Here is a 21,233-nt window from a genome sequence, read left to right on the forward strand (position 1 = left end):
TCAGGAGGGCACAAGGGCGAGGGAGGAAAAAGAAAAGAGGGCAGGGAGCATGGCCAGCCTGGCCCAGGCGAGGACATGAGGGATACTTTGGAGAGGCATGGAGCCAGTTCATTACTTCTTGTGGTATAACCAGGCTCCTGGGCCCTGCACCCCAGATCCTCAAGGCTCCCTCATTTGGTCTGTAGCTATTCCCAAGCTTCTAGCACGGTATGGAATGGTTTGGAAACAGAGAAGAGATTCAGGATGAAACTTTGCCTCTGCCAAGCTGTGTCTCATCTCCACCTCTTTCAACCTCTCCCCCTGCCCTGCACCAGGGGGCCTAATTACTGCTCCTCCTTGCACGTGCAGTCCTGCAAGGAGACTCTAGTACCTCTGCACCCCTCCTCCAGGTCCCCAGCAGAGCCACCATCCTCATTCTGGATGGCTGCAGTCTCTGGCACAGAGCAAGTGTTTAAAAACAAAAATATCTAGCGAAAATGAGAACTTCTATGAGAAAAGATGCCCACCAGCATACCGTAAGGCCCATGTGTAAATCTGGTAGTTCCTGTTAGGTAATGTTATGAAGAGATGGTCTACGCTTGAGGCATTTATTTATGAGTCAGAAGTTGAGCAGAGTATCAGTTGTATGGCAAAATAAAGAAAAATCTAATCTTCTTAACAAGGCATGTTAAAGGAATAAGTTACTAATGTTTGCAAAATATTTTAAGAAGGTGGCTGTGGTTTTGATTTGCATAAAACAACTACAAGGTAATTGAGTTGCACCAATTACCGCATCACAAAAGTGACATTTATTTCATTTAATGATAACAACTGGCCGTAGTCTCTTCAGCAATATATTAACTTGAATTTTTCTTTTTTTGGTTGACAAAGTTTAGAGTAGAAGAGGGATATCATATACCAGTTAAAGTTTTATTATTCAAGTTCGCTTTGTAAAATAAACGATTGGTCACATAAACTAAGCTGTTTGTTTAAAAAAAATCATCTGTGAGGGAGGTATCCAAGAGACGGCTAAATGTGTCTCGTTAAAAGAGAAATTAGCATTTTTTTTTTAAAGCAATAGTTCATGGGTTTCCTTCCATGAACTAGTGCCCTCTGGTGGCAATATTTACTCTTAGTGTCAAGTTCATTTTCATCTTGAATTGGAAAGAGGCCTTGAGTATTTTTAATTCAAATTCTTTACAGAAGTGGCAATTGGGAATGTCTAAAATTATTAAAAATATTATTACTAAATGCTAGTGTATTTGAAAGGCAGATAAGCAAGGCTTTTTATAAAAAATATTTTCATTAATTCTCTCTAGTATGTATGAATCTAATAATTGGTTATACACGAAAGATTGCATTTATTTCCTTTGAATCAGAATAAATTGGACTCTGAGCTTCAATTGGACAAGAAAGAAAATGTAACCTCACTTGTTATATTGTCTTCATTCCCTTTGATAAGAAGCATTCCAGAAGGTCCCTCTTGTCTTTGGCCCATGACGTCCAAGCCATAGCTTCTTTATTTTATTTTTTATTATTTTATTTTATTTTTAAAAGATTTTATTCATTTATTCATGAGAGGCAGAGACAGAGGCAGGCTCCCTGCAGGGAGCCCAATGTGGGCCTCGATCCCAGATCCCAGGATTACACCCTGAGCCCAAGGCAGGTCTTCAACCACTGAGCCATCCAGGCATCCCTACCATAGCTTCTTGAAATTTGGGACCCTTGCCATGCTTCTGCGCCATGCATGAGAAGTGAAGATCCTTAGGAAAAACCAGACATCCTGGACCTTGAAATCCAGTCTCCAAAGGTTTATATACAACCACATCCTCCTAGGACTCTGCCAAACATTGGGGCTCTTGAGAAGGGCAGCTTCTGCTCCTCCCTTTCCCTGTCATCAAAGAACAGCAACCATGTTCCACCTCCATCCTTCCCACCTAGAGATTCCCAGTATCTTTCCAATGAGTTTAGGGTTTACTCATGGCCAGGGAGAGGCACTCAAGTCTCTTGTTCAGCCAGTGTCCTTAAGGATAGTTAAAAAGCATCTCTATCTGCTGAGATTTGGGGGAGTGTAGGAGGGGAAAGTACCACAAATGTAGATTACAATCACAATAAATGAATCTTCTGCATTTCCAGTGATTTATAGAGCGTGGCTTTAGTATGTTCCAAACATAAGCATATGTTTTGATAATTCTGTGTTCAAATTCTTCATTAATCATGAGCGATATCCCTTCACCATCCCCTGGGGATTGGGACTTCATAAAATGAAGTATGATGGGACAGTAGCAAATGGAGCACTCCTTAGTGCTTGACAAAGAGAATAGAAGACTTTCAGGAAGAATATGTCTTAGTTGCATATATTAAATGCAGTAGTTTTTATATTTTAAACTTTTTTCACTTTGATTTTTTTTTTCCATGTAAAGGGTTGAAGGATGCTTGCCCTACTGCCCTAAAAATATGATCCTTGATGAGGTCACCCTCAAATGTGTTTATCCAGCAGACTGTAAGTGGGAAACTTACCTAATTTATTCTGAAAAATGATACACTTGACTATTTTTTTTCTCTGCTGATAGCAAGTGGTTGTAAGCAGAAGTTTTAGACAACAAACTTTTATAAGATTCTTCTTTAATATCCCTTCCAAGGTTTTTTGTTTCTCCTTACCTTCTAAAACATATTCATCTTCCATCTAACATCCCTCTTGTACTCTCTCTCCCAAAACATTTTTCTTGAAGCTAAAGATCCCTATAGGAAGTATATATGGGTCTCATTTTAAACATAACTGATTAAGGAAGAGTCTCTTTGTGTTTTTTTGTAGGCATACCTCTGATTCCCACAGAACCAGCATTAATGCCACCAGGTAAGCCATCTCTACCCATGTTTATAGCTATTGTTGCCATTTGAGACCCTAAAATTAGCATTATGTAATTGAAGTCTTGGCACATTTATAACAGCTCCTGGCATCGGTACTATCCTACTGACTAGAAAACCCAGCAGTCACCCCATTTCATTGCGTAGCTGCTCACTGGCTCAGTGTACCAGGTTTTCTGAATGGCTCCTCCATTTGGTTCACCTCTTCTTCCATTTTGGTGGTATGAATGACAAGGACTCCCCTCACATTTTAAATCCAGAACTTCGGTTTCACTAAATGTTGCTTAAATTTTCACAGTGAGTGAGTTCACTCTAAAGAGATGTTAATGCAAATGAAGTCATCCTTTGGGCACTTCCATTTTCATTGCTGTGTCCTGTCCCAGCCTCTGGAGTAGCTATTCTGGTTCAGACCTCACTCTCTCCCTCTCTATGAAATTTGGCTTAGGAAAAGATTTGGTAAATCTACTCACACAGTAAGGTTTGACAAACAATGTATTATTTTTCCTGAAATTATACTTTAGAAAAGTTCAGATAGTTATTCTTTTTTTTTTTTTTGGTTATATTATTATGGTTTAATTGTATTTCTGATTAAATTATCTGCTAAGAGAGGCAAGTAGGTGTTGTGACCTTACATAGGAGTTACAGATTTCATATTTGATGCTAAGAGCTTTTTAAATGAAAATGTTCTGAACCAACTATCTAAATAAACAAGTTTTAAAATCAAAGTGCAGGTGGCCTACAGACACCTCCCTACAACTATCACTATTACCACTATTCTTACCAGCTTCTATTTATCAAGTGCTTAGTCTATGCCAGGGATCGGACTAATCAGTTGCTGTACATTTAATCCTTGTAAGTCATTAGAAGTTTCCATGACTCTGTGCTTATTGTGGACCAGAACTTCGTTTCCTCTTCTGTGACTTAAAAGTTTATGATGATAAAAATAAAAACATTTAAGTCTGTATTAAGTTTCATATTTTCTAGAAGATGCAACATCAGTATATCATGAACACTACTCCTAGGACCAAGAAATGGGAATTTTTGTTCTTCTTTATTCTGTAAGTTAGAACCTACAAAATAAGCATAACACTGAGGTTACTTAGAGAATTTATTTAACTGAAAAGTCAATTTTCTCTTACCTTATTGGATAACAAAAAAGCTTCTAAAGACTGGATAATTGCCTTCCAAAAGATGTCCACCTCTTAATCCCAAAATTTGTGAGTATGACCTTGCATGCAAAGGGACTTTGGAGATGTGAATAAGTTAAGGATCTTGAGGTAGGGAAATTATCCTGTATTACCCAAATGTGTCCAATATAATAACAAGGGACTTAATAAGACAGTGACAAGAAGGTGAGAGCCGGAGAAGGGGACAAGATGACAGAATCAGAAGAGGAGAAGGGAGAGAAATTTGAAGATATTATGCTATAACTCTGAAGATAGAGAAAGGGACCATAACCAAAATCCTCAGGCAATTCCGAGTCGGACAAAGGAAGGAAACCTATTCTTCCTTGGATCCTCTAGAAGGATGCAACCCTGCAGATACCTCAAATTTTAGGACTTTGACTTCTAGGACCACAAAATAATTAATTGGTGATGTGTTAAGCCACTAAATTTGTAATAATTTGTTACAGCAGTAACAAGATATGAATTTTTATTTTTAAATCATTTAAAAAATATTTTATTAATTTATTTGAGAGAGAGAGAGAGAGCACAGATGAGGTATGGGGCAGGGGGGTAGCCAGAAGCAGATGTGGGGCTAGATCCCAGGACCCCAGAATCATGACCTGAGCTGAGGCAGACTCTAAACTGACTGAGCCTCCCAGGCACCCCTGAATACAGTCACTTCTAGGCAATATCAATAATGGATACTAATTATAGCTAGACAAAATTTCAACCATTCATTTGGGTGGTTCTGTGGTCCTTCAAGACTTTGAGCATTTTGGAGATAACTTTAGTCCTAACAAAAAAGCTTCTAAAGGTGTCTTACAAATTTTTTACCAATCACATCTTCCCTTCCCATGGATCACTCCTTCACCGCACCCACCAGCTGGTGGTCCACAGCACCATTCATCCTGCTTGCAAGGAACACGTTCTAAGGATTCACTAAGGGAAATGAGTCAACTTCACTACTTATTTTTAAAAGGGAACAATATTTGTAACTCCTGAGCATCTTTAGTAATACTGATATTTTTACCTGTTCAAACAATTGTGTTGAAACTCTCAAGATAGTGAAGATGTTTATAGAAGGTGGTGAAAACTCAGAGCTCTGGAATAAGAATTCCCAAGTTTGAATTTTGCCCCGTTACTTACTAGCTTACCTGTCTAGACCTTAGTTTCCTTATCTGTAAAATGATAAGAGTATTGTCATCTACTTTACAGAGTTCTTGCGAGGAATAAATGAAATAATCTGTATAAAAATCCTTAGCACAGTTTCTACTACACAAAATTCCCTACATGATGGGTACCATTCCACTAATGGAAAGGATATCTTCATTTCGAACAGGTCCAGAAACGATTACTCCATCAGACTTCGCTGTATCTGACATGCTAACGCCAACGCCAGGTTTGGAATGTGAGGTATGGCCAGATAATCTATTCCAGCTACTTGCATTTCCTTATAGCATCTGTTCAAGTCTCTGTATCACTATCCAAATGCTATTAAACTGCTCTTGCTATGCTCTCTAGTCCATCTTTGCCAAAAGATAATAAGAAATATGCATCACATTTTAGCAGGGGTTTTTTTGTGCCCCCTCTGGGGCACAAACACATTTATATTTTCTTAACTAGTTTAGATATGTCCTTCTAATTAAGATTCTGGTCACATTAAGGAAAACAAAGTTCAAATGAGGTCGTAAGTGTGGTCTTTTAATAAAAAGTCAACTAACGTAGGCTTTTCTGTAAGGCAGGCATTCAAAAATATTTATTAAGCAGCTATTATATGCCAGGCACTATGCCAGATAACAAAGATACATTGGCAAGCAGAAAAAGATAACCCCCTTGGACCCCAGAGCTTGTAATTGTCTTGGCTCTCACTTCAAACATGCCACTTGTTAGATAAACCAACTGTTCATTCCACCAATATTTATTTAGCACCATTTTTGGCCAAGCGTTATCCAAGTACCATAGATAAAACAATATAAAAGCAAGCAAAACTTCATGCCTTTATAGAATTTATATTCTATATTTTAGATAGCCACTAAGCAAAATAAGTTACTGAGTTATAGAAAATCTTAGAAGGTGCTGCTAGGGGAAAAAAAAATAAATCTATTTTCAATGACACGCTCAGAAAAATCCTCACTGATAAGGTGTAACGTTATAGTAAAAGATCTGAAGAAGTTCAGAAACAGCCACACAGAGAACCAGGGCAGTGGGAATAGCTGTGGGAACCAGGAAATAGGGTTTCAGGCCGAAGGATCTGCAAGTGGAAAGGCTCAGAGGTAAAAATGTACTTGACATATTAAAATAATAATAAGGAAACCAGTAAGTAAGTAAGCAACAAGATTTAAAAAAATGAGATTATTTAAAGCCTTGTAGATGATTGTAAAGACTGTGGCTTTGAAGAAAAAAAAAAAAAAAGACTGTGGCTTTGATTTTAAAAGACTGGAAAACATCAGGTATTTTTGAGCAGAGAAATTACATGATCTGATTTGTTTAAGGACCATTTTAGCTGCTGTGTTGAACGTAGGGTGTAGAGACAACAGAACCAGTTAGGAGGCTATCGTGGGAATTAGGCAGAGATGATGGTGGCGCTGACCAGGAGATAGCAGTGGGGATGGTGACAAACATCTGGGTTCAGGGTTTATTTTGAATTTAGAGGCCACAGAATTTTCTGAAAGATTAAATGTGTGGTGTGAGTGAAACAGAGGCATCAAGGATTCTAAGATCTTTGCCCTGAGCAATTAAAGAATAAAGCTGGCATTAATCAGGATGGGGAGATTGTGGGAAGTGAATGGGGTGAGTGTCATCAAGAATTCAATTTTGCCTTGTAAAGACTGAGATTGCTCTTAGACATCAAAAAGCTGCAAATGTACGGATCTTATAGATCAGTATCTTATAGACAGATATCAGAGATCAAGCTGAATTAATTTTGGGGAATTCTCAGTGATGGGATGAAACCACAAAGGGAGTGAGTGCAGATAGAGGAGAGAAGAAGGAAGAAGACATGATGGGAAACAAGCAAAGGATAGTGAGTAAGAGGAAACGGAGGAGATTGTAGGTGGTCTGGGAGCCAGGAAAAGTAGTAAAGAAGATAGAGTAATAAGCTGTCCTAAATCTGTTAGTGGGTCAAGTAAGGTGAGGTTTGAAAAATCATCATTGGATTTAGCAACGAAGAGTTCGTTGGTGACCTTGTTTAAAAAGTTTCGGTGGAAGAGAAGGTATAGCTTCTTTTAGGCAGTTTGAGATGTTGTAGGGGCTTTAGTTTTTTCTGACTGCTTTCATTTTCCTGGTTAAATGGAAAGTAGGGTCAATCCTGGGAGTTGATACAATTGCACACAGAAAATTTTGGAAAATCAGACTTGACCATTTGCCTCCTTTTGGCTCTTACATTTAGAATTACTCACTTAATAGTCTCACTGTTTAGAAAGGGATTAAACTCTTTTATCCTTGTTTTTGATCATATGTAATGTTGGGATGGTAGAAACTGACTCACAAAATTTAGGGAGAAGCAAATGAAATAAGCTACTGTTAGTGCACGGCATATGATCGATGCTAAATAGGCGTTAAATTTTCTTCCTCATCCCCTGAAGTGCAGTATAGAATAGTGGTCAAAATCACAGATTCCAGAATAACAATCCCTGAACTTAGATTGTAACTCTACTACCTATGAGCTATGGAATCTTGGACAAGTTACTTTGACCTTCATCCTCCTGCTTTCTTCAACTCTAAAACAGGAAAAACCAATGGTACCTGCCTCAGAGGGCTGTTTTGGGAATGAAATGTGTTCGTTAGAATACTATCTCAAACACAGTGACATAAATGTCTGATCATTGCTATAATTATTACCATAATTTAAATACAATACAAATCATAAATTTTGAAAAATCTACCACTGATTTTTTCTTATTCATCTATAAATCTGAAGTATATCTAAAAATTAATTTATAATGATTTTATCCAGGTGCTGTAAGACTAATCTCACATATGAATTTTTAATGACATATTTATAGTGTTTAGTAGTGACTTTTTAAAACTGACATTAACAGAGTTGTAATGATATACTAGCTTTCCAGGACATATGAGGGCTTAGACCTGTTCTGTATAACATCTATTTGCAAAATACTAAATCAAGACAATTTAGGACAAGACATCAATTGACTCTGATGTCTGAGTATATGGGCAATTCTGATATCAAATCAATACTAAGGTAAAACTTGAGTTCAAACTGAGTATTTTAGAGAGGAAACATCAACAAAAATTCTAGTGGAATTCTAATTATCTTTCAGAAGCTTTCATATTTAGGAAACATACACCATGGACAACGTGAATGGGGAATTAAAAAGTTAATTGACAATATTTGTTGAAAATAGAAAAAAAGAAAACTAATTTGCTTTTTTATTAACAGCCTCCACAATTTGATCCTGTTTACAACTGTAGCCAGTATATATGCCTTAATATGGAATGGCACTTGTTCAACTGGTCTCTTAATTGCCCAAAGGAAGTGGAAATGCCTGACTGTGGTTTCCGGGGAAGACCCGTTCAGGTGAACAGGGATATCTGCTGCCCTGAGTGGGAATGTCCTTGTAAGTCTGCATTTCTTACATAGCAGTCAATTTTCAGCCAGGAGGAGATTGTTTTTTTTGTTTGTTTGTTTGTTTGTTTGTTTGTTTGTTTTTGAGCTGATCACCTCACTCATCATGCCAAAGTTATTGCTGAACTTTCTCCATTTAATTTCTGATTTTTATTTCCCAATATATAACTTTTACAGTTGCTTCCTGTCAAACATAATAACATGAATTAAAAAAAAATTTAAGGAGCAAACATTACTACAAATACAAATAATTGGTTAATAGACCAAATCCGCTGTCTGCCATTTTTTTTTAGGTCGCTGTTCCATGTTGTCAGAATTGAGCATTATTACATTTGATGGAAATAATGCAGCATTGTATAGTATGGCTTCTTATATCCTAGTAAGAATTCCTGGGGAAATTATCATTGCTCATATTGAAAAATGTTCCACGAATCAGGTAGGTTATCATTCATTTTTGTGTCATTTCTTTATAAATCTATAGCTGACGTACACTGCAACGTTAGATATTCTCAGAGCAAGAAGGGACTCAAGAACTCCCTGAGATTTATCTTCTAGTACTGAAGACAAAAAACGTTTCATGTGAATATATTTAAAGGCATGTAAAATTAATTCAAATAATGATTTTTAAAAAGTCAAGTAATATATTTTTATACATTTTTTTTTCAGAATGGAAATTCCCCTAAAAAGCTAGTGAGTATTTGCAAAGTGTTTCATAAATTTTTTCTCTTTATTGCTAAAGTTATGTTTAACTCCATAAAGTTTTAATATTTTTTTCAATTAAGACATCCTCTGGAAGAATGTATGGACTTTGTTTTAAGAAGTTAAATTTGACAACATCTATACATAAAATACTTGTTAATCGGGCAGCAAGAAAGGTAAGAGCACAAAGTTAAAAGATATCCTCACATTAGAGAAAATTAAGAAATTATGTTAAATATAATTATTTCCAAAAATGAGGAAAATTAAACATATTGGAGTTTCATTGCTATTGTATTTAATCATTCTTTTCAGGGACAGTCAACAAATATGTTTCCTCATATTACATTTCTCCTTCTGTAATGTCCCAACTGTTGAAAATATTTTTCCCCTTGTGAGGTTAACTGTAACAGCATGTCAAATACATGAAAGCCCTCTCGGATGATGTGAGTGCCTGATTTCTTAGTGTCGAGTTAACAGTGTTTTAAATTAGACAAAGTGGAAATGATATAAAAAAGGAGGAATCACAAGGTTGAAAAAAGTAGTTAGCTAAGAATATCAGAATACAGACTACCATGAGAAAAATAGTTTCGAAGTACTGATAATGTTAATTTTTTTAATGAATATGTGATAGCTAAAATAGGAAAAAATGAAGAAATATTTAACTATTGAAATAAACTGAAGAAGGAGGATGTATTATAAAAAAAGATTGGAAAAAGCTATTTGGTTTTACAGGAAAAACCTTTACTCCAAGGGGTATTTATTTACTAGAGATGAGTAAGTGATAAAGCTGGATACTTCACTTATATGGTTCTCTCAGAGATGTAAGAAAATAAAGTGTAAAGATTTTGCTAAAATGACTGAGATGTTATGTGCTTTCTAGAAATAATTCTGCCTTTTTTAGCACAGGCCAAACATTCTAGAGTGGAAACAATATTAAAATGGGCCTAAAATATAATAAGGTGTTAGAAAGCTTAATTTTAAGTAAAGAAAAATATATAAATGGGGAAATTGTTTGGATGATAGCATTTGTATATACCTGCAATTTAATCCAGTTGATATATTAACAGGAGGAAGTGGGTGGGAAATAAATTTAAACTCAAATCTGATCAGTGCTATTAGTGATCATTTGGGCCAAAGGGCTTAGCTTTATCTTCAACTGAATTCATCTCTGGTCAGGTATTGAGTTAAAAGCTGATTATTTAAAAATTATTTAATGAGAGTTTACATGATAAAGAACAAGGTCCTGGTTTCTAGTAACTTGCAGCTGTATGTGAGGTGCTTCAATGTAATTGCCGATTAGAAAGCGGTAGGGGGTATAGTGATAAAGTATGACTCATATATCACAGAAACAGGTTCCTTAATGCAGTTTATAGGAAGGTCGAATAGGTATTTTCAGAGGAGGTGACACCCAAGAGAAATCTTAAAGGAAGCAGAAATCAACCAGGCAGGAATAAGGATCTTTTAGCCTATAGGCGGCAGTAATGAGGAAGATACAAAGTGGAAAAATTGGATGATTGGTGAGACATGACCCACAAAGTTACTGCTGGTTCCATGTCTTTGTCATTACTTGAAACAGTTTTTCTAAATATAATCCTCGGATTGCCTACATTAGTATTACCAATAATACATGCTAAAAATACAGAGTCTAGAGTCCCATCCAAACATAGGAAATTGAGTCGCTGGGAAACTTCCTCTGTGCCAAGCTTGGTAGATGACTGTTAGGAGTATTATAGGGGAACACTGATTTAGAAGATCAAGGAAAGGATCCAGGTTGAAGAAAACATCCTGAAAATAACTTTATTACCCTACGTTCATATTAGTAGATAATGGTGTAATTAACATAAATTGACAGAAACATCAGAAAAGCATAGGTAACACAAAAGAAAGTTTTGAAGAAACTTTAAAACTTTAAGTTTTGAAGAAAATAAGGGGTAACAAGGTTAGAACAAATACTGAATGTAGCAAGACACAACAAAGGAATAATAAAGGAGCTTGGAGTTGTGAGAAGCGGTGTCAGGCAGCAGAGAAATAAATTTTTTAGAAACTTAGGAAGTAGTTTATATTCAACGAGAAGTAATGGAATCATATGAATTCTACTTTTAATGAGTATATATTTAAACATACACATTTTTCTAACAGTTGTCAATTCATTGTGTTATTTTAGGTAGAAGTGGATTCTATTGTTGTGCCTCTGCCCTTTTCAAGTCAAGAACTGTCCATAGAAGATTCTGGTACCATGTATGTGATTACGACTCCAGCTGGACTAATCGTGAAGTGGGCTCACCTTACAGGGATCATAGACATTCATTTTGGCCCTGGATTTAACTTGTCATCTTACACAGAAGGACTCTGTGGTGAGAATTGCTCTTCAAATCTAAATTTCTTCCAATTTTTCTTTCCTGTTCACGTTACACCATTTTGCCCCACTTTTCATATTTGAGGTGTGACATTAATTTTCAGTTCCCCATGTGAGTACTAAAGGAAAGCGGCGACTTTCAATAAATGGGCTAAGAAGGAAGAAATAATAGTTCAAGTCACATATTTTTTGGGAAATACATGTTTACTACTACTACTGCGATACTACTTACATTCTTGCTAGCTCATCTTTATTAATCATTAATAAAGTGCTAAGCCTTATTTCACATATTTGAATTTATTCAATTCTAACGGTAGCCCTCATAAATCGGTATTAATTCGTAAGTGAGAAATAGGAGTTCCAGAAAGATTAAAGGCTTAAATAAGTTTGTTTCTTCCTTATTATGTTAAAATTTGAAATATGGGAAAACTTAGTTGCTTAAGCCACCTTAAAGGTTACATACAGGGAACACATCATTCTCAATATCACATCTCAAGATGTGTCTTTACACCTAGCTTAATATCACATCATATCACATAGACACATAGTTATAAGCCAAAGGAGACAAACTAGAGACACCTCTAGGTACACAACAGGATAAAAAAACTATAATGCTGGCTTTGATGTCTGATGGAGGCTATTCTCTTTGTAGCTCTGCACTCTTAGGGTGAACATCAGTTTCCTCATCTTTCAAATAAAAATAGCCACATTCTACTACCTTCGAGATTGTTGTTAGGGTTGTATATGAAAGTTAATGTCAAACCCTTAATGCATTGCTTACTACACACCATCAATGAATGTTAGCTTAGCAAAAAATATCTACTGTAATCTCATAATCTCACTCAATGAGTAAAAGTTTACTGACCTTCTGAGTGTTTTGACTCCGTGCTTGGTGCTGGCAACTCAAAAACAGATAGGACTAAGTCCTTTCCCCTAACAAAAGACGTAAAGCAAAATTTCTTCTTTAAAGCATTTAGTGCAAAGTTTGGCTAAAAAGGTTTACATATTTCCTTGCCTATTTGTAGTGTGATAAACAGTACAAAGTTCTATGGGGACTGAAGTCTATCACTGTGGAAATAGTTATTCTTGAGTATGTATAGTATTGATTATACATAATAAATCAAGTTATTGGGTAATGCTTGGAGGCTTTAGGAATGCATATTTTCTCAGATGATTAAAATTTCTGTATGCTATGATTTCTGTTTGATCTTGTGGGGGTTTTTTCTTTCACTTATTGCCAGCTCATGCTTTTACACACTGTAGAGAAGGGGCTAGGATCACCTTTTTTGCTAACCAAGGGACAACCCCTAAAGTTCATGACGTCCATAGTGGGAAGAGTGGTTTTTGTGAATCAAAGCTGGGTGCTATCAGGTCTGAAAAAGTTACAGCAAACAAGAGTGTGACCTAAATTGAGGATCCCAGAATGGGAAGTCTGTATGAATACCTTGTTCTATACAGTACTATGAAGTTTATAGGGCTGGTGGCTGGAGTTGCTAATAAAAACATATTTTTTATTAGCAATTACCTTTTTTCCAGGAAAGTTTAGACTTAAGAAATAGTAGCAGCTTTACAGTATAGTTCATTTCACTTGAGTTTTGTTTTAGTTGTTTGTTTTTGCATTGAACTCAGACCTTTGTATATTTACAAGGACAAGGCAATTACGGTAGCAGCAACTTTTATGATATTAACATGCCTACTTGAGGATAAAGATTTGATACTTGAAGAAAATGTTCAAGTTATATCTTTTATAGCCGGAGCCTTGAGGATTAAGAAAGATTATGTCTTAAGGTAGGGTGGGATTCAGATCAGATAAGGGTTCTGGGCCATTTCTCTGTACTTCCTTTGGCTCTGTACTCCACTGGATGAAGAGTAAGCTCCATCCTCCATCTGGCCTTCCTCAGGAAGCTAGAAGCTACAGCAGGTCAAAGCCTGATAATCAATAGGTCATGTCATCCTAAGGAAGGGATATTGTCTGTGTCTTAGGATTCCAGGTCAGATCCTGTTTAGCACTGGTTGTCCAAAAGGTAAATGTAGCCGTGTGTCTGGTGACTGCCTGACCTGACTGTTTTAGTACCTCCAGCAGTTGTTAACTCAAGGGAGTAAGGACTACCTTTGTGCCAATCATGCCCTCTCCTGTAGTGGTGACGGGGCAGGGATAAATTCCTGAAATTTAGATTTCAGGAATTTAATGTTTTCAGGTAGGGTTTTCCTTGGGGGAATGGCTGTGTGGGAGGCAATCACCAAATGCCCGCTATTCTAAGGAATATCTTGGAAAGCTTAAGAACTAGTTCTTCATTTAGAAAGTAGTGGTAATAGTGAATAAGTATGGGAGCAGAATCCATCTCCTCTTTCTTCATTTTCTATCATCTTTTCACATTTCTTAACTTCTAGGATTGTTTCCTAGAAGTTTCTTTTTATTTTTTATTAGTATTTTTTTGTAGTTTCTTTTTAATCTGGTTAAGACAACTCTGTACTACTTTATCAAAGAATCAGATACATATTTTAAAAATTCCATCAACATTAAAGTGAAAGGATATACATTCGACACCTTGTGCAGTAAATAATTTACTCTTTTAAAATCAATTATTAATATGATTTCTTTCTTTTGTCTACATTTGGTTTAAGTGAAAAAAATGTTTCCTTCTAAATATCATATCTTTCTAGGAATTTGCAATGAAGATCCAGATGATGATCTAAGGATGCAAAATGGCACAATTATTACAAATATGGAAGACATAGAATTATTTATTGAAAGCTGGGAAATTGAGAAATCATTTGAAGTAACAACAAGAAGACCTGTTAGGAATTGTACTGAGCATGATTGCAGTCACTGCATTGAGTTATTAAATAGGAGAGTTTTCATTCCATGCCATCATAAAGTAAGTCAAGGGCAACCATAAATAAGAACTGTCACATTAGACATGTTGAGAGTAAAGCCAATAAATTCCTGTTCTTGCCATGATGTTCTTCTACTGAGAATAGTTTAGTACCACACCTGCTGTCAGTATGCTCTGGAATTCAGAATCACTTACTTTTATAGATTTAAAGATATAGAAAGGATAATTAATTATCTTTTTTCTCCTATTTTTTTTCAAAACTGTATCTACAGCTTTCAAGAAAAATGAAATTCTGTCCTATGAATAAATGCCTGTAGGAGAAAGAAATCAATGTCACTTGATAACCCAGTAGAGAAACCAAGCCAGTAAGGATATTATCAGTTCTCTATGGTCTTGGCATCTTAGGTGTATACTTGTGATAGAACCTGTCATATATTCAGTTTAAACCTTCTTTGTTTGTCTCTAACTTTCTGACTTTATGTGACTAGTAGATATTTTAAATAATCTATATCATTAAAAAAGATCCATTGTGGGGATCCTGGGTTGCTCAGTGGTTAAGCGCCGGTCTTCAGCCAGGGCATGATCCTGGAGACCTGGGATTGAGTCTTACATCGGGTTTCCTGCAGGGAGCCTGCTTCTCCCTCTGCCTGTGTCTCTGCCTCTCTCTGTGTGTCTCTCATGAATAAATAAATAAAATCTTTTAAAATAAATCCATTGTTAGGGACATAGGACAGACCAATACAGCATTTCATGGATCATTTAATGAAAAGTTTGTGGACATCTAGCATTTAGTCCTTACAAGGCATCGTGTTAAACTCCTATGATCCGAAGATGAATAAGACTCTCCCTTATTCACAGAAGCTCTGGTGGGAAAGTGAGCTTATGAACAGATACGTGACAATATACAGTCTGGAGGTATGTGGGAGTCCAGGTTTGGAGGAGACTTCTCATACCTTTAGATATTTGATTTATTTAGAAGGATGAATTTGCCAGGAGAGAAGGGGGAAGAAGGGATGCCTACACAGATACAACAATATGTGTAAGAACAAGTTTTATAAAAGGCTATAACAGGAAGATATTGAAATGGTTGAGTGTAAGACATATGGAGGGGAAGAGCCTGGGAAAGAAGGTGAGGGAATTGTTAAAGCAGGAAGGTGTTCACTGTGTAGCACCTCCTGTGCTAGACTGTGGTGTGTAGACCCCATAATTCTCAGCCTGCCCCATGAGTTCCCTCAGGGAAAGGCAAAGGATGGCGAGTCATGTGATAAAAATGGCGTATCTTTTGGGAGCTTCAGTTTTATTTGGAGATTTGGATGCAGATAGGTTTTAAAGGTTTACATTGTTTTTAAAAAGCAAGTATGTAGGGGCGCCTGGGTGGCTTAGTAGTTGAGCATCTGCCTTTGGCTCAGGTAGTGATCCTGGGGTCCTGGGATCGAGTCCCGCATCAGGCTCCTCGCAGGGAACCTGCTTCTCCCTCTGCCTGGGTCTCTGCCTCTCTCTGTGTGTCTCTCATGAATGAATGAATGAATGAATGAATAAATAAATAAATAAATAAAATCTTTTAAAAAGCAGGTATATAAAAATGAAGAAACAGATACTTTAAAACCCAGTTTAGTGTCATTTTAATGTCTTTTTAAAGCATGATTTTCAAAAAATCCATTTTTCACTGGGAACTCAGAAGGTTGATTAACTTAATCAACCAGTTCCCAACTTAACTGTTGAAGGCTTAGAGAGGCTATGCAGAGTCCCTTTATTCTGACAGATCCCTTCCCAGTGAATTGAAGGGCAAAAGAGAGCAAAGCAGGTAATTTGGTTTCCCACTTGTCAGCTTCACCTTCATTTGAAAATCCCCATCGAGCAGACATGATCTGCCTGGATTGTATCATTTTTCTACCTAAAGCCCTCCAGTGTCTTTCACTTACATAAAGTATGTGCCAAACAACCTTCTCAAGGCTTACAGGGTCCTCTACACTCTGGCCCACCCACTTCTCTAGCTTCCTCTTGTGCTACACATTTCTTGCTTACTAAGCTCCAGTCTCCTTTCAACTCTGAATATTCCAAGGTTTTTCCTGCCAGTGGGCCTTTAAGATCCTAGTTTTTCCAGTCAAATACTTCCCTCCTCTGATTCATTTTAGTGTGGTGACTCCTCTGGGTTCTATGCAAAGACCTTTTTTAGCTTTGATCCAGAGGCAGAGAATTAGGTCTGTGTTACTGACTTTATACTGCTCATGCCTAGCATAGTGCCTGATATGTAGTTGGGTGTTCAATCAATTATGAAAGTGTACATAAGTGAATATATGAATGGAGATTATAGGAAAGTCAACTTTGGGGGGTTAAGCAGAAAGGTATATAATTTTTCACTCTGAATGAATTAGGTCATATGGGATTTCAAAGCAAAAATACCCAGAAAAAGCTTAGAAACATAATTCTGGATCTCAGAAGAGGTAAGTTAAGGCCAGAGATCAGGTTTGGGGAGTTATTTGTGTACAGATTTTTTAAAAATAATAATAAGTAATATGCAATGTGTCAGAGTCTGCTCTGAACATTTACTGTATATTAACTGACAGCTACCTTAAGTAGTAGTAAATGTATTATTAACTCTTTAACTTATGAGGAAACCGAGGAAAAAGGTTAAATGCCCAAGATGGTGGTATGAGTCTGGCAAGAACATTTGTAGTTAGTAGACATGACCACTGAGGATGGAACCTAGGGAAACACTCAGGATAAGGGGCAGCAGAGGAGCCAACACTGAACAGGTGAACAAGGCAATAGAATGGAGTACATTCAACATCCTGGGTTTTAAGGAGGAAACTCTGTGTTCCCTGGATTCCTCAGTTGGGATGCTCTGGACCGTAGCAAGTATTCCATGTAAAATGAGGTACTGGAAACCAAGGGAATTCCATAAAGAAGACTAAAAGAATGTAGAATCTTGGTTTTTATTGGATATGAACCTTGAAAAAGAAATGATGGGATCTGAAAAATGCTACATATTTTTATCAGGCACTTTGAGCTGTGTCAGAATTTGGCATCTGCAGGTAGATGTTTAATATGTTCACTGAATGAATGAGTAGAGAGAAAATTTGGAATTAATGTCGCTGGAAGTTAAATTATTTAGAATACAGGCAGTTCTAAATCAAAATGAAGCAATCTGTAGGAAAAAGATGAATCTTTAAATCGAGGCATATCAAATTATATAAATTATTCAACGTTCAATATTAACACATACTTTTCAAGAAGCATTTATAACCTCATTTAATAAGTAATCCCATGTCTCATTATAGAACGCTTCAGGAACTTCCAGTTTGATCTCTCATAGATTATCCAGTATATGGAAAAGACAGTTGTGACCCGAAATACAATATCAGAAATAGATTTTACTAGGCCCACATACTTTGCTTCTTTGTCATCTTCATAAGATAGATTTATGTAGATCAGTGCAGGCGATATTTATCCTATCTAAAATGCATTTAAAATATTATTACATCAGAAGTGACATCTAGTATCATGAAGTTTGGAATCTAAGGTCAAGGAAGAACCATAATTAGTATTAATTTTCCACCCTTTGATTCTCTAGAACAGTTTTAGACTAACGTAGGGCCTTTAGAGAAATAAAACAATATAACTTATGCCAAGGTGAAATGTCTCTAGGTGTCACCGCAGAACTTTTGTGAAAAGATGTGGATCAATTATACCTATTTTTGGAACTATGAATGTGATGCACTCTCTGCCTATGTGACTTTGTGCAACAGGTTTGACATCTGTATTCAGTGGAGAACACCTGATTACTGCCGTAAGTGGTACATTTCATTTATTTATTTATTTTTTAAGTGGTACATTTTAAATAATATTTTCTAACAATCCCATAACATCCCATTTTATTACATTCACTTCTTTTTCTTTTCATTTTCCATCACAAAATAATGTCAAAAGAATAAAATACATATAAATGTAACGTAGGAGTTAGAAGTCAGCTCTCCCACATAGGCCACTTCTAGTTTCATCCGGCTCCAATTCTCCCAAAAGAAAACCTAGTCCACAAAATATCAGTCAGCAAAACCAATGGAAATGTTGAAGATATCACAGGGGATTGAACAGGGGTTTTAATTCTGTATGCCAGAGCACATTTCTTTGGTTTCAATTCAACCTGCCTTATTTGACCTACCGCACCCCCCTCCGACTCCCGCCTCCTGCTTGTCCCCTAGCTTGGGAAGAGGATGTATGTTTTTCTGTCCCCGTTTCCTTCTTTCCTGACATAGTATCCACTTCCATGGAAACAAATCTTTCTAGCTTTCTTTGAGTGATACCTAGGTTCATTTTTTTTTTTTTCCAAATCCATGTTCGTGGATCTTTTTTTCTTTTGTATGTATCCTTTGCCCATTTTTATCTATAGGGCTCATGCTTTCTCATCAAGTTGTAATGATTTTCATAAAAATTTTATTAAGCCTATCACCAAGCCTATTTTACAGAAAACAATGTTAATTTAAGAAATAGCAATTAAATAGATCAAGTGATAAAAGATGATCAAAATGAGTATTAGTGAAATGCTCCAAAATAAAATAAAAGTTGTCATTTTCCCCTAGAAGAAAAGGTAAAATACATATAAGAAGAATCATATGTCACAAACACTGGTTACATGACTTCATTTCAGAAGTAACTCAGCTCCTGCTGTGCCCTACTATCCCTTGCCTTTCTGCTCCCAGAGGTATCACTATTCAAGAGTGTGGTTGCTTGATTCATAGGAAATGTATGACATCTCTAATTTTAATAGACACCATCAAATTGTTCCCCACTGAGATTTTACCAATTTATACCTCCACCAGCTGTGTGTTCATTTTTTAACAGTATGATTTTTGAAGATCACTGAGAATCAAAAGAATTTTCTGTAACATCATTTAGAAACTGTTCAGCAGTGGTAGTTTCTTCTAACAGAAAAGGCTTAAACCTAAACACACAGCATTTTTCTTTTTTATGGTTTGATGGAGTCACATGTTTAAAGCATATTTCTCTGCTTTTTCTGAATAGACTGTTTTATCTCCTCACTACACAGAGAAGGAACTTCATACTAGTTGACTCTGTATTTATGCCAACTAGATTTGGGCTGCTTCTTGATCATATTTACTTGCTACAAATCAGATGAGCTTTTCCTACTATAACATACTAGCTGGGCACCAGGAAGATACTCAAAAATACCTATTGCTTATTTTATTTCTAGTTTTTGGTTACATAATAAATGAAAAATGAGATTTGAAGAGATGGAAATGAGCCAAATTGATTTTCAGAAAGAAATCTGATATCTCTTCCTTTCATTATAATCCAAATAGGTGACTTTGATCATTAGCAAATTCTGTCCTCTGTTATTCATAGCTCTGAGTTGTCCAGAGGGGAAGGAATATCAGCCCTGTGTGAGGACTTGTGAAGCAAGAACATGTCTGAACAGATGGTTCTATGGACATTCTTCATGTTTGAGTTTAAGAGAAGATTGTGTATGCAAGAACGGAACTATTCTTCACAGGCCAGATTCAATTCAGTGCATTCCAGAGAAAGAATGTGGTAAGCAGCAGAGTGCAAAATGACTTCTTAGGGACTCGGCAAATAAATAAAATTATTTTTGATCTTGGGGACATGTGCTGGGAAAGATTGATCAAAAGGACCCTTAGGAGTTGGAGAGAAAATCAATTTCTTTGTAGTTTTGATTTTTAATATGATTTCAATTGCAGTTACTCAAATTAGATGCTTTGGTGGTGAAGTGTTTTGTTGTTGTTGTTCCAAGTATTTATTTAAATTCTGTTTAATAAAGGGCGGAGGATGGAGGAGGGATGGGGCAACCGGGTGACAGGCACTAAGGAGCGCACTTGATGGGGTGAGCACTGGTATTATACTATATGCTGGCAAATTGAATTTAAATAAAATATTAAAATTGGTGGGAAAAAAAGTTTAAGATCGAATGTATTTGGGGATCACTGTCTATTAAACTCCCCATTGGAAGAAAAAAAATAAAAAGAAATAAAAAAGAAATAAAAATAACTCTTACAAAAATAAATAGATAGATAGATAGATAGATAGATAGATAGATAGATAGATAGATGATAAATAAATTCCAGTTAATGAACATACAGCGTAATGTTAGTTTCAGGTGTAAAATTTAGTGATTTGTCACTTACATGCAATACCCTGTGCTCATCGCAACAAGTGCCCTCCTTAATACCCATCACCCATTTAACCCCCTCACCCATCCCCAGTGATGATGTATTCTAATCTCTACCTATTTCTATAATAACTGGGCAAGGGTACGACAAATTAAGAATTAAGAGCATAGAATGTGAATTGAAATTCCAGTTATTTCATGTAATAGTGATTCATCTTTACCTCGTTGAGCCTGAGTCAGCATCTGCAAAATGGGGAAAATAATAGCACTTATCCCATAAAGTTAGTGTGGGGATACATAAATAATACAAAGCATTTTGCAACAGTGCATAGAGAAAAAGAACCACTCAAGAAATGTCAGATAGTATTATTATTGGGGAGAAAACATTCAATTTTTCTACTTTCATTTTATTCTGACTCATCGTCTCCATGGTGGTTGCAATGAAAATAGTGCAAAATTGAGAAAATTGCAGTACAGGACTTATCATTAGGGTTAGAGGAAAAGGAATTAAGGTAATAATGAAAGAGAATGGGCAAATAGAAGTGAAATGCATATATAGTTCCAGAAACAAGTTTGTGTTTGCCATTGAGAAAAGTAT

The 21,233-nt window shown here is 36.2% G+C and overlaps 1 protein-coding gene across 1 annotated transcript in view; it reads left to right on the plus strand.

Annotated features, from left to right (window-relative positions):
- The window catches only part of OTOGL (otogelin like), a 131,289-nt gene that overhangs the window by 87,728 nt on the left and 22,328 nt on the right, over positions 1-21,233 (plus strand). Inside the window, exons 35-45 of the mRNA XM_038558530.1 lie at positions 2,403-2,482; positions 2,795-2,836; positions 5,353-5,426; positions 8,413-8,590; positions 8,892-9,034; positions 9,265-9,288; positions 9,381-9,473; positions 11,462-11,651; positions 14,318-14,532; positions 18,139-18,280; positions 19,855-20,040. Coding sequence (XP_038414458.1) covers positions 2,403-2,482; positions 2,795-2,836; positions 5,353-5,426; positions 8,413-8,590; positions 8,892-9,034; positions 9,265-9,288; positions 9,381-9,473; positions 11,462-11,651; positions 14,318-14,532; positions 18,139-18,280; positions 19,855-20,040 — 1,367 coding nt within the window. The remainder of the gene's footprint in view (positions 1-2,402; positions 2,483-2,794; positions 2,837-5,352; positions 5,427-8,412; positions 8,591-8,891; positions 9,035-9,264; positions 9,289-9,380; positions 9,474-11,461; positions 11,652-14,317; positions 14,533-18,138; positions 18,281-19,854; positions 20,041-21,233) is intronic.

Source organism: Canis lupus, chromosome 15 (genome assembly GCF_011100685.1).
Source record: "Canis lupus familiaris isolate Mischka breed German Shepherd chromosome 15, alternate assembly UU_Cfam_GSD_1.0, whole genome shotgun sequence".
In the NCBI taxonomy this organism is placed as follows: domain Eukaryota; kingdom Metazoa; phylum Chordata; class Mammalia; order Carnivora; family Canidae; genus Canis; species Canis lupus.